This window comes from Leucopleurus acutus (genome assembly GCF_964270905.1).
Source record: "Leucopleurus acutus genome assembly, chromosome: 1".
Taxonomy (NCBI): Eukaryota; Metazoa; Chordata; class Mammalia; order Artiodactyla; family Delphinidae; genus Leucopleurus; species Leucopleurus acutus.
The window spans coordinates 2234995-2248015 of record NC_139142.1 but is presented as its reverse complement, the minus strand read 5'-3'; the positions used below and the strand labels follow the sequence as shown (position 1 = coordinate 2248015).

The 13021-nt window shown below is 50.4% G+C and overlaps 1 protein-coding gene across 1 annotated transcript in view; it reads left to right on the top strand.

Annotated features, from left to right (window-relative positions):
• Positions 1-13021, top strand: part of TRAF3 (TNF receptor associated factor 3) — a 111217-nt gene that overhangs the window by 83555 nt on the left and 14641 nt on the right. Inside the window, exons 5-8 of the mRNA XM_082838136.1 lie at positions 170-221; positions 3069-3173; positions 3791-3958; positions 11015-11095. Of these exons, the coding sequence (XP_082694262.1) occupies positions 170-221; positions 3069-3173; positions 3791-3958; positions 11015-11095 (406 nt within the window). The remainder of the gene's footprint in view (positions 1-169; positions 222-3068; positions 3174-3790; positions 3959-11014; positions 11096-13021) is intronic.

Below are 13021 nucleotides of genomic sequence, written 5' to 3'. Positions count from 1 at the left end.
ATTTAAACCATATTTAAACCAGATTCACCAGGGCATCCTGAAGCTCTGGTGGTTGCTCTGAGCTTCGCACGGCAGACATGACCCTAAAGTGAACGGTTCACGGTATCCAGTGGGTTCAGATGAGAAGGTGGCGTTCACTCTAACACATTTACTGTGTGTTTCCCCTCAGCTCCTCCAGCCCGAAATGCACTGCGTGTCGAGAAGGCATCAGCAAGGACAAGGTATTCTTGGTTTTTAATAAATTGTTTTGTCACTGTTTTGCGCCGGGTAGTGCCTCCTACGTAGTTTGCATCCAGTGCCCTGGTTCCGAGTTTCTCTGAGTTGACAGCTGATGGAGCAGGGTCGAGACAGGGGACTGTGTCATGTAAGCACCGGGACGGACGGGGCAGATCCGCTGGGCAGGTCCCCAGCCGCGTGACCCCGGAGCCTGTCTCCTCACCTGTGTCAGTAATGGGTTCACTTCCCAAGACCCCCAGGTGGGTGAGGAGTAAGTAAAGTGCAGAGATGTGCACTGTCGCCTCGGGTCTTTATCCCAGGTGCCTGCGCTCTACCTTCAAGCGGTGCTAGTCTGAGGGGTTCCATTGGATTTGCTCTCTCCCCGCCCCCAGGCAGCGTCTCAAAGTCATTAAGACACGTGTGAGATTTCAGCCCTTCCCTCCCCCACGTGGCTGAGAATGCCAGGAAAAGCTCACGTGTCCTGCAGATGAGCACACAGGGGCCCTGGGCGCCCACCAGCTTCCCCCGTGGGCCCTGAGCCCTTGTCACCCATCCCTGTGGCCATCCAGGCCCTGCCAGGCCCCGCCAGGCACACTTCTAGTTTGAAACGACTCGTTCTTGAAGTACTTAAAATATCAATAAAAATATGTGGTTCTGAAATTTTGATGAATGAACCGAACAATTTTTTAAATGTAGGTCATTAAATTGTGCAGTAAAATTCTCACTCTGGGGTTTTCCCATGGCTTTGTTGTTAAGCAGCACAGGTGAGTGTGGTGATTTGAGGGTTGCTGGTGACAGGTGCCCGTGGGCTGCCAGGACGGGGCATCCGGTGTCACCTGCTCTGGGCGGTTCAGAGACAGAATTGGCCGAACGTCCATGTACCTGTTCTTCCTTAGCATTTACCTGCCCCTAAAGACTTCACTTAGCTTGGAAGGGATTGTTTTTAAGAAAAACAAATCACTCAGTTCTACCTCTTGTCTCAACATGGCAACCTGTTAACTTGTTAACATGTATCTAACCAATGTGACCAGGAGAAAAGGCTGAAACAATGGGCTAAGATGGATTTTTTAGTGTCTCATTTCATTATTGGGAGTTACTATCCTTATTTTTCAATGGCATTGATAGCTGAAGAAGAGTTACTAGATTTGTTGAAGAATCATAAATGGGACTGACTGAAACCATGGATCCTCATGGGAAAATGTGGGGTTGGTTGGGCCCCGGGAGACCGAGATCAGCCCCTCGGCGGGTCACTGAGGATAGTGGCCACCGTGGGGCCTCCACTTCCCCATCTGTAAAATGGGACAGTTGTAGTAATGATACTAGATCTTTTCCAGCTCTAAAATTCTGTACTTTTATTATTCTGATATTTTCATTCTATGTTTTTTCTCCCTAAAAGTAAATGATTTAAGAAACTTAGGGAATTCCCTGGCAGTCCATTGGTTAAGACTTGGTGCTTTTACTGCTGTGGACCCAGGTTCGATCCCTGGTCGGGGAACTAAGATCCCACAAGCTGTGAGGCATAGCCAAAGGAGGAAAAAAAAAAAAAAAAAGGAAAGGAACTTAATGACACAGAAAGGAAGCTTATTTATTACTGGTTAAAAAAACCTGTTCTGTTTACTTTAATATCTAAAATTATGACCTTTTTTAAAAAGTCATGTTTACAAAGGATTAGATTTGACTCCAAATTAGTTTATTTTTAACTCTTAACAGCTGTTGTTTCTATTTCTTTTCTTGTGGCATCTAGAAGGGCATATTGAGCTCCCTGTTCCCCCGTTACCATGTCAGCATGTGGGCGTTTCTTAGAAGTGCCTGAGGATGAGGACGGTGTAGCTTGTGTTGTTAGAAGGAGTGAGAATATTTGTTTTCCAAGGGAAAAATGAAATTCAAGGGAGGTTTTCATTTTCAAAGGGAAACATTTTCATTATTGGATTAACTGCAGTCTTTGCAACATATATTTTTAAAAGTTTCTTGGGCTTCGTTGGTGGCGCAGTGGTTGAGAGTCTGCCTGCCAATGCAGGGGACACAGGTTCGAGCCCTGGTCTGGGAGGATCCCACACGCCCCAGAGCAACTGGGCCCGTGAGCCACAACTACTGAGCCTGCGCGTCTGGAGCCTGCGCTCCGCAACAAGAGAGGCCGCGATAGCGAGAGGCCCGCGCACCACAATGAAGACTGGCCCCTGCTTGCCACAACTAGAGAAAGCCCTCGCGCAGAAACGAAGACCCAACACAGCCATAAATAATAAATAAATAAATAAAAATTTTAAAAAAGTTTCTTACGTAGCAGGCTAGTGCTTTCTTCTTGGTGAAAAATGAGTTCTTAGTGACATAACCTTAGGAGCAAGAACCAGAACAAGTGTTTTACAAACCATCTGCGAAATGCCATCTTTTACAGTAGCTTCTCTCTTTCTCTGGCAAGGACCTGCAAAGGCATCAAGTTGCAGCGGGCTCTGCCCTGGTCCCTTGGTGGGAGGTCCCACCTGCGGCAGTGCTGGTGCCTGAAATCTCCAGGATCCAGATGTGAACTTGGTCCTGGTGTGTCCTCGTCTTGAGTGTGTCAGAGTTAATCCAGAATGTGTGCTGCTCCAAAGTGATCTTCAGTTGTTCCGTATAGCTTGCTTACTTTTGGTTTATTTAATAAAAGGTGGTAGTTCAGGTTTTATTATTTAAATTGCGTCTCTTAGTGGGGGTGGCTCCTTCATTCTACTTAGATTAAAATAGTTCTTAATGCTTTCTGAGGCCCACTTAAGGGATGTTCCCATGGTATTTTTACAGTGGTTTCGCCTTGTCTGAAGTAGCAGCATGTGGAGATTAAGAAATATTAATCCTCTAAAATAGCTAACTTTCAATTTCAGGTGTTTAAGGATAATTGCTGCAAGAGAGAGATTCTGGCCCTTCAGATATACTGTAGGAACGAAGGCAGAGGCTGTGTAGAGCAGTTAGCACTGGGGCACCTGCTGGTAAGTGGGGATGTGAGGTGTCGGCTTTACATCCAGAAATACGAGTCCCTGGTCAGTACAATGTGGCCCCTTAAGATCATGTTTGCATTAATCTTTCAGACACAACCAACTATGAAAGCAGTCAGAGCCATTTAGGTATGAAATGTTATTTTTAACGACATCATAGGCAGAACTGTCAGTTGGTTTTTGAACACCCCACCCTATTTAGAGTAGAAAAATCTGCATTGAATTTTGACTGTAGAAGGCCCATTAAAACCTTCTCCTTTTTATAACCATGAAATTCCACGTAACTTCTTAGGTTTTTTTGATTAGTATCATATTTTATCCTGGAAAGATATTTGAATTGGAACAAAACAAAGTTCTTAGCAGATAACCATTTATTTATCCAGGAAGAAAAGTTAATTGACTTAATTCTTCAAAAGCAATATAGTTTGAGTAATCATTAAGTGGAACATGAAATTCAGTGTCTCTTGATACATTTGTCACTCTTCTCTGTGAAAAGCTGATCTCACAGCAGATAGAAACATTTTTGTGGGATTTAATTGCATAGCGGCTAGAATTTGGTATTTCAGATTGGAGTTTTGCCGATTAAGAACTTTGAATTGTTCGTCTCACAGGTGCATTTGAAGAATGATTGCCAGTTTGAGGAACTTTTGTGTGTCCGTGCCGACTGCAAAGAGAAGGTGCTGAGGAAGGACCTGCGTGACCACGTGGACAAGGCCTGTAAATACCGTGAGGCCACGTGCGGCCACTGCAGAAGCCAGGTCCCAATGATAACGCTGCAGGTGCGGTGTTTTCTTGTCTCACCCACCTTCTACTCCATCCAGATGTCGTTTGTCCGCAGGATAGCTTGTTAAATGACTATTCTAACAGAAATAAAGAGACAAGATAGGGGTAAATAGCAATTTTCATCTGACTTTATTTCAGAGTTAAGCTTCATTTGTTTTGCCCATTTTGATTTATGCAATTAATTTTCCATTGCCTAGATTGACTGCCATTTGGGGTGCCCAAAAAATGAAGACCGATTATTCAAAAAAGGTAGAATTTTTCACTTGTGCCAGGGAATAGCCTCTAAAATCTTGTTGGATTGCTTAATCATTTTACGGCTCTGTGACATAACCATCACTTCAACAGGGTAATTTATCCTGCAGTATTGAAGTGCAGCGGTCTCTCCTGGAGAGAGATGAGAATTTAAAATGTTTTCACGCCTCCATTATTTTGGCAGGGTTTTATATTGTGCGCATGTTAGAATCTGATCACTTATATGTAAATCAAAGAGAAACAGGTGTTGGGATGGAGGACAAACTTTAAAAAGAGTCAGTGGTGTAGAGACCCTCAGATATTTGTCTGTTTGTTGAATACGTATTTACTGCATACCTACTGTGTGCTGGGCACTGTTCTAGGAGCTGCAGGTTCAGTGGTGACCCTCATCTTCCAGTGGGAAGAGATCATAAGTACTATGAAGACAAACTGGTAACAGGGGAGGAGGGGTGATCAGGGCGGGCCCTTCTGAGGCAGTCAGGACGATGCAGGAAGAGCACTGGGACAGAGGGAGCAGCAGCGGGGGGCTCAGGCTCCAAGATGGAACAGACTCAGCAGGCAGATTTCCCCTCGCACAGAGCAGAGGCGAGGTGCGAAGTTGACGGGGGGCAGCCTTGAGCAAGGGACAGATGCGGTCACAGTTAACGCAGAGCCAGTGGGATTAGCCGATGGCTCGAGTTATGGAGTATGAGCTTGGAGGATGCCCAGCGTCTGTAACTAGAGCAGCTGGACCAACCGGAGCGTCCTGCTGAAGTGGGGCTCAGGGGAAGAGAGGAGGCTTTCGGGGGGATAGGGAGTGGTCTGGGCCGTAGGTATGTGTAAATAGGTGGTACTTGCAGCCCTGGGACTGGAGCGAGTAGAGAGAAGGGCCAGAGTCGGAGGACAGAGGACTGGGGCACATGATGCTTACAGCATACTAAGAGGGGTAGGTCGCCCAGCAAAGGCGTGGCCGGCGTGGAAGGGTCAGGAGAGTGACGTCCCAGAGGCAGGCGGAGCTGCAGGGTGTGTGGCGCAGGTGCTGCTGAGAGGCTGGGCTTGGAGGGGCCGGGAATTGGCGTCTGGCCGAGGCAGGATGGCGACTGGTGGGTCACCAGATGGGAGGGGACCGTGGAAGAGCGGCCAGGCGTGAGGGCCACAGTCGAGTTCCTGGTGGATATTCGGGAGTACTTTGACCCAAATTTAGGAACAGTTTTCTCTGTTATTCTTTGTGAAATGAGATGTGTTCTACGATCTCCATTTTACCTTACCTTGTATAACTTTCCTGTGCCTGGGATTCTTCCATTGTGAAAGCTGTTTCCTGTATGATTCTCTTGTCGCTTCCAGTTATTAATAACCTTGAACAACTGTGCCCTCTGCTTTGAAAACTAGCAGTAGTGTTTCTAATTTCTTCAGTAATTAAGTTCAAGTGAATGAGACGGTGTACCCAATAAGCAATACTCCTGCCCGTGCACGTTACCGTGTTGCTATCAAAGTTACACTTTGCTTCTTGCCCAAAATCAATTACCTTTATTTGCAGGACAGAATCCAGGAATCAGTTTTCATCTGAGAAAGAAGTGTAAGCATGTCAGTTAAACAGCCTATGAGTAGCCAGCTCTGGGCTCCAGCCGAGGCTAAAGAGGTTGGTTTTGGAACAACGGCGTCACACATGGAGTCGTGAAACGTCTGCTCACTGCTCTTGGGCGCCAGACCTTGAGCTCGCTGCTCAGGGCACACAGGAGTAGATTGCTGTGTCTCCCCTCCCTTTCACGGTCTGGTAGGGGAGACAGTCAGATATACAATTACGTGCATGGTGGTATGGGAAGAGACAGTTAAACATGGCCTGATAGGGTCCAGGAGGGCTTTGGAGAGGAGGTGGCGTTTGCGCTGATCTGGGTCTTCAATCTGTTGACTGCAAACAGGAGAGAGAGACACAGCAGGTGCAGAGGCACAAAGTGGTAATTACCAGTTTGGGACCTGAGTTGTGCAAATTAAATTAAATTAAATCTTACTATGCTTTTGTGATGAAAACTTTTAAAACTGTTTTATCAGTGTTGGTGCTGCAGCGTGTCTTGGGGCAGATGTTACGTTCTGTCCACCTGTGATAACTGTGAGAGGCGCCCTGCGTGGGCTCGCTGCTTGTGCGCCAGCCGCCGGCTCCTGGGGCCCTCGGCGCTGGCAGGCGGCCACACCCATCCACCCTTGCTCACCCACCTGGAAGCGGCCAAGACTCCCCCCGGGCCCTCGCCCTGTTAGCAGTGGTGGGATCTGGCTCCCAAGTCTTGTTCTTTCAACCCTCACAGTCTCATCCTCTCAGGCCTTAAGGTTATTTTTAAAAAGAGCCGTTGCTTAACTTAGGCCTGAAGCCCCAGTTCATCCTGACTTTCCTCCCTGTCCTGCGTTTTGTGGTGTGACACATATATCAAGTGTTGATAAAATATAGGTTGATAAAGCGCCGAGGCTCCAGGGACTTCGCCTTCCAGCACAGGAGGTGCGGTTCAGTCCCTGGTTGGGGAGCTAGGATCCCGCAGGCCTCGCGGCCAAGGGGCCAGAGCAGAAGACAGAGGCAGTGCTGTGGCAAAATTCAACACAGAGGGCTTCCCTGGTGGCACAGTGGTTAAGAATCCGCCTGCTAATGCAGGGGACACGGGGTCAAGCCCTGGTCCGGGAAGATCCCACATGCCACGGAGCAACTAAGCCCGTGCGCCACAACTACTGAGCCTGAGCTCTAGAGCCCGAGAGCCACAACTACTGAAGCCCGTGCACCTAGAGCCCATGCTCTGCAACAAGAGAAGCCGCCGCAGTGAGAAGCCCTTGCACCGCAATGAAGTGTAGCCCCTGCTCACCGCAACTAGAGAAAGCCCACATGCAGCAATGAAGACCCAATGCAGCCAAAAATAAATAAATTAAAAAAAAAAATTCAACACAGACTTTAAAAATGGTCCCCATCAAAAAAATCAAAAAGCGCACTGACTCTCTGGACCATTGCAGTTCATGTGAGCATTTCTTTTCTATCTTTAAACCATGGTACCGGCAGCTATTTTCAAGTTGTTTTTTTTTAATCTAATAGCAGAATTTAAAGTGTCAGGAAAAAATCTCTTCTTTTCCATTTAGCCCAGAAATTATCGAATATTATTCTCTTTAAACAGTTCCGTTAATTTGTGAAAAGTCAAGAATTGTAAAGATCTCGTTTTATGGGAACGTGTATACATTTGGCCCTTGGATGACACAGGGGCTGGGCGCAGACTCTCCAAGCAGTCTTGAACACGAGTATAACGTTACAGTCATCCCTCCTAGCCGAGGTCGCGCACCCACAGCGTCAGCCGACCGTGGGTCGGGTAGTGCCGCAGTGCACACCTAGTGAAGAAAATCCACGTGTACGTCGGCTCCCGCAGTTCATACCCAGGTTCAAGGGTCAACTGTGTACTGTAACATACAGGTACAGCCACTTTGGCAAACACGTGGCAGTATTTTATTAGGTTGAAAACTCATGTTCTCAACTAGCAGTCCCTCTCCTAGATGTTTAAGAGAAACTGTCGCACATGCACTGCAGAGGGTATGTCAGGCATAACCAGAGGAGCAGAGAGATCTGGGAACGATCCAAACGTCCATCTGTTGGAGAACAGACACGTCACTTGTAGCGGACCCCGTGGACAGTGTGCACAGCAGGGAAGGTTGTATGACAGCAGTGACAGTGGAATCCACGAGTCCACTTATGCGACTCGTGGATTCGCCCGCCTGAGGAGCGTGATGTTGAGCCAGGTCGCAGAAGAGTCGAAAGGAGGAATTCCGTGTTAACAAAATTCAGAAGCAGTCAAGACGAAACAGTATCTTACCCGTTACACATACACGTGTAATGAGACCTTTTTTTAAGCAAAGGAAGTTAAAGCGCAGGTTCAGCCTTGTGGTTTTAGTCGGAGAAGGCGGGGGCGAGGCAGAAGAGGAGCCCGCAGGTGATGGGCGTTGGTTACATCCTTGTCCCTGGCGGGTGCTCACTGTGCACTTATGCTTTATGGCCCACACACGCGTGACGTCCGTTCTGTGTGTGTATCAAAGTCACACTTGCTTTGACAGGCAGGACAGAGTTCATTAATATGTGAAGAGTTCTTACATACCGACAGATTAACAGGTTTTTTTTTTTTTTTTTGGAAAACGGGTGTATCCCTTTGGCTGTCATAACAAAGTACCACAGAGCGGGTGGCCTAAAACAACAGAAATTTGTTCCCTCACAGTCCTAGAAGCAGAAGTCTGGATCCAGGGTTGCCTCAGGGCCATGCCCCTCTGGAGGCTCTAGAGAAGACCCCTCCCTCACCTCCCCACCTCCTGGGGGTTGCAGTCCTTGGGCTCCCAGACTTGCGGCTGCACCGTTCCAACCTCTGCCTGCATGTCCCCATGGCAGTCTTCCTGCTGTACGTCTTCTCCTCTTACATGGACAGTGTCACTAGGTTCAGGGCCCAGCCTAATCCAGGGTGGCCTCTTAACTCGTTACATCTGCAGAGACCCTCTTTCCTAAACCGGGGTCACATTCTGAGGTTCCGGGGGGACATGAACTTCAGGGGTCACTGTTCAACCCACTGCAGTGGACAAAAGCTATGAAAGGCAGTTCACGGGAAATATAAATGGTTAACATAAAAAAGATACTAATAACTACACATCATTAAAGAATTGCAAATCATACTCATTGTTTTTCACCGGTCACTGTCAGAGATGGGAAAGTTTGATAGAATTCAATTGGGGCCGTGCGTTCTCACTGCAGTGAGGGTGGGCTTGTGGAGGCTGATTGGGGGGCAGTCTGGCAACACCCCTCCAAATCCCTTTTTTTGTTTTTTTTTTTTTTTGCGGTACGTGGGCCTCTCACTGTTGTGGCCTCTCCCGTTGCGGAGCACAGGCTCCCGACGCGCAGGCTCAGCGGCCATGGCTCACGGGCCCAGCCGCTCCGCGGCATGTGGGATCCTCCCGGACCGGGGCACGAACCCGCGTCCCCTGCATCGGCAGGCGGACTCTCAACCACTGCGCCACCAGGGAAGCCCCCAAATCCCATCTTAAATGCTCTACCCTTTGAAAGAAGGGCAAAGAAGCCCATTTCTAGACATTCATCATTTGGACGTCCTTGCACAGATCTGCCAAGATACCCAAAGCTATTGATGGGAATGGCCTGCGGGCCCCCAGCCTCACCTCCTGCTGCCCCCTGCTCTGCCCTCCCCGGTACGCTGCCCCCACCCCTGGTTCTTCCTCAGAGCGCCCTGCCAGGCCACCACCCCCGCTGCTCGCTCCCAGCCCCCCTGCCGCAGTGGTGATCATCTGTTTGTCCTGGTCAGGCCACCCTGACACCCAGGGCAGGCCTGGCCTGGTGAATGAAGACGGGGTCGAGGGCAGGCGCAGGAGGGAGGCGTGGCGTCCGTGGAGTGTCGGCCACGTTAGTTCTCCGGGCCCGTGACGGATTCTGTCCTCACAGATGCCCTCTGAGGGAGGGCTGGTCACGCCCCCTCTTACAGGTGAGGCAGAGAGAAGCTGTTTGGCCCGAGGTTTCCCCCGAAAGGCGCGATGGCACCTGGGAACTCTTAGGGATTCTGAGCGCGGCCAGGCATCCGCCGGGGGTCCCCTCTGGGGAGGTGCTGGTCAGGCTCAGTCCAGTCAGGTGATTTTTGCTGAGTTCGGGACAGCCGTGGGCTCGCCCACCGTGGGCCCTGCAGGCCTCTGGGGACCAGGCCCCGGAGCAGAGCGGCCGTGTCCAGGTGTCCTCTCCGCGCTGCACAGCCCGCAGGGCGCTGGTCCAGACAAGGGACTTCAGATGGTGTTGCACCTGGCTCCGGGGCTCCCCGGAGGAGAGGAGTGTCCTCTCGGGCGCCGTGTCCTTGACCTGCACGCCTGCTGGGTCAGACGGCCCGGCAGCCAGCGCGACCCCAGATACACCTCAACAGCGGCCTAACTGGAGGCCCAGCCAGGAGAACTGGGAGTGTCCCAGGGCCTCAGAGGAGAACCCGCCACATTCTCTTCTTGCCGAGGGATGCCACCTCCGGGAGCCTGGCCTCCCACGGTTGTGTGACGTGGCAGGTCTGGATCTGCCTGCGTCGGTCTCCCCCCAGCGGCCCTTTGTCATGTGTCTGGAGGTGCTCTCCAGAGCCTGGGTTTGCTCTCCTCGTGGGAGCTCTTGCCTGCACTTCACCTGTGGACAGGTGTACCGGACAGGTGCCCAGCAGGGGCCTGGGGCACCGAGTTGAACAGTCACCGTCATCCAGGCTCTGTGTTGAAATCTGTACCCTCCAGAGAAGGGCTACACCAAAATGTATGCACGTTTACCACGCACTAGAGGAAGATCAGAGATCAGGACAGTAATTTAAACACCCAGTAGATCACATTGTTTTCAGGCTCTTGAGAAGCATCATTTCCAGACCCCAAACTGAGAAGCCAGAGGAGAACTGTCCTTCTCTCCAACCAGCAGCGGCTGGGCCCTGCCATCCACCTGCTGTGTGAGGGAGGCCAAGGCCCAGCCTACCTGGGCGCAGGTGTCAGGGAAGCATCAGCAGAGGGGACACAGCTAGAGGGAAGCTGCCGTGAGGATGCCCCTCCGGTGGGCTGTGCTCCCATGAGTGGCCCCGACCAGTCATATCTGAGTAGCTCTCGTGAGATGCATTCTTTTGAGCACTCAGACTTGTGTAACATAGCGACCCGTCCAAGTGTGGTGTGAGTCTCGTGACCCAAGGACATGACCGTGAGCAGAGGGCTTCCCTTGGGTCATCGTGGGGACGCTGGGAACGCTGGTGGGATCTGAGGGAAGGTGGATTGTGTTTCAGAGTTGGCAACACTCTCTCTTTCTCCTTCAGAAACACGAAGACACCGAGTGTCCCTGCGTGGTGGTGTCCTGCCCTCATAAGTGCAGTGTCCAGACCCTTCTGAGGAGCGAGGTAAGGGGCGTGGCCGGGCCTGTGCAGGAGCTGGGGATCCTTCAGGGCCCCGCTCTTCCCTTAAAGCTGAGGTCAGAGGTTTTCACAGATTGTGATAGTGATAACTTACAGTACAAAAACAATGAAAACCCTCATGCTGTTTTTGGAAGTCAGATATTTCAGAAACAAACAATTAAAAGCTACAGAGTGGTAAATTCAGAGCAAAATGTTAAGAATTGAGAAAATGGGAATATTTACAATGCAAGCAAAGGTGACACTTTTTAGGTTCAAATCTGTAAACTAGGAATCACTCTAAGATTATCTCAAGGAAATCAGTTAACTTAGAAATACTCCTGAACCACTTAGGCCACACGTGCTGTACAGGACCTGTGCCGGGGGGCAAGTGGGTGCAGGGGTGGTGCCCACACTTCAGGGGCCGCTGGGAAGGCGCCTGGGCAGCCTCCCCCAGAGGCTGTGCACATCGCGCTGCCCTCGGGCACACTTGCTTTAAGGCAGGTGGATTTTGCAGTAACCTCATTTTGATCAGGATATATCCAGAAGGAACAATTCCAAGGATTCTTAATGTTTTCGCATCTGATCCTGACCTGGACCCCTCTGGTTGGTGTTCTGGGAACCGTCTGGGGCTCCCATGGGCTCGGTGGGTGCGTGCCCCACCCCGCCCCCCCGGTCCCCACGCCCGATTCCCTCGGTCCTGGGTTCTCTGATCTGAGGGGCCTGCTCACCTCGGCCTTTTCAACAGCCTGGAATTTTACACCTGGATATGGGGGAGGGGAGCTCAGTCTCTCACGTCCATGACAGCGAGAGGACCCGTGTGGGCCGAAGGCCACTCTCACTGAGGTGCACCCTCCCTGGACGTTGACTCTGCTGGGCAGGGGCAGGGTCTGGACTGGCGACGGTGGTCTCTGGGCCCCTGAACGTGCCTCTGGGAGCGGCAGGGAAACGCACATAGATTATTTCCACAACTGGAAAGTCCCTCTGTTAAGGTGAATGTATGAAGAGTCTGTATTGTTGAAATACTTTCCTGGGTTTTATGTACCTTCCTAAATTTTACTCACTCAGGGCTGTCTATATTCGGGGCAAAAGCTGCCTCCATTTTGCCTCTAAGTCAATTTTATTTTTAAAAATCTTTAAACCTAAAAAAAACACAAAACTTTAAACCTGCATTTACCTTGGGTTTCTGGTGAAAGGCGCTATTGGTTTACAGATGATTCTTGCTTTTATCCCCAAGCTCTGGTAAATTCTGTAGGGCTCTGAGATTAATGATGATAAAGCCAGTTTGAAAAACGTACAGCCCTTTCAGTTCGTGCACTGAAAACAATGTCAACCTCAATATGACCCTGATTTTAACATTAGGAGTGTTAACTGGTCAGATTCACGATTGTATTGATGGCACTGGAAGAATATGCTTTAAAATTTTCAAACGGATGTTACTACGCACGCGGTGTCCTTTTGGGTTTCTGCGCCCGTCACCTGCAGTGTACCCTTGGGGTGCTTTCCTCCAGTTGCAGGCCAGAGCCTCTGCGGCCACCACGACCCCGCCCTGGCTCAGACCTTCCGCAGGGCTGGCCTTGGCCATGGTCAGGTGGGTCCCTCAGGCGGGAGGGCCGTCCTGTGAGCCGCTCACTCTTGTCCTCAATACTGACCTGAAGGGAGAGGAGTGTCTTTGTCCTGGAGGACAGGAGGAGAAGGTGGAGAAGCCGCCTGCACCCACCGGAGTGACACATCCCGCGAGCCTCCAGGAGTGCGTGTGCGCTGGCCCGCGGGGAAGCGCGTTCCCGGGGCCGCTGTGCGCCACGCTCACTGGCCACTCTCCCAATTCAGGGTCTGATGGCCTTCTGTAAAGAAGATCTATCCCTAGAGTTTCCTGATGAGAATTTCTTCAGTAAAGAAAGAAATTACCCTTAAATTGTATTAGCCTAGCACAAA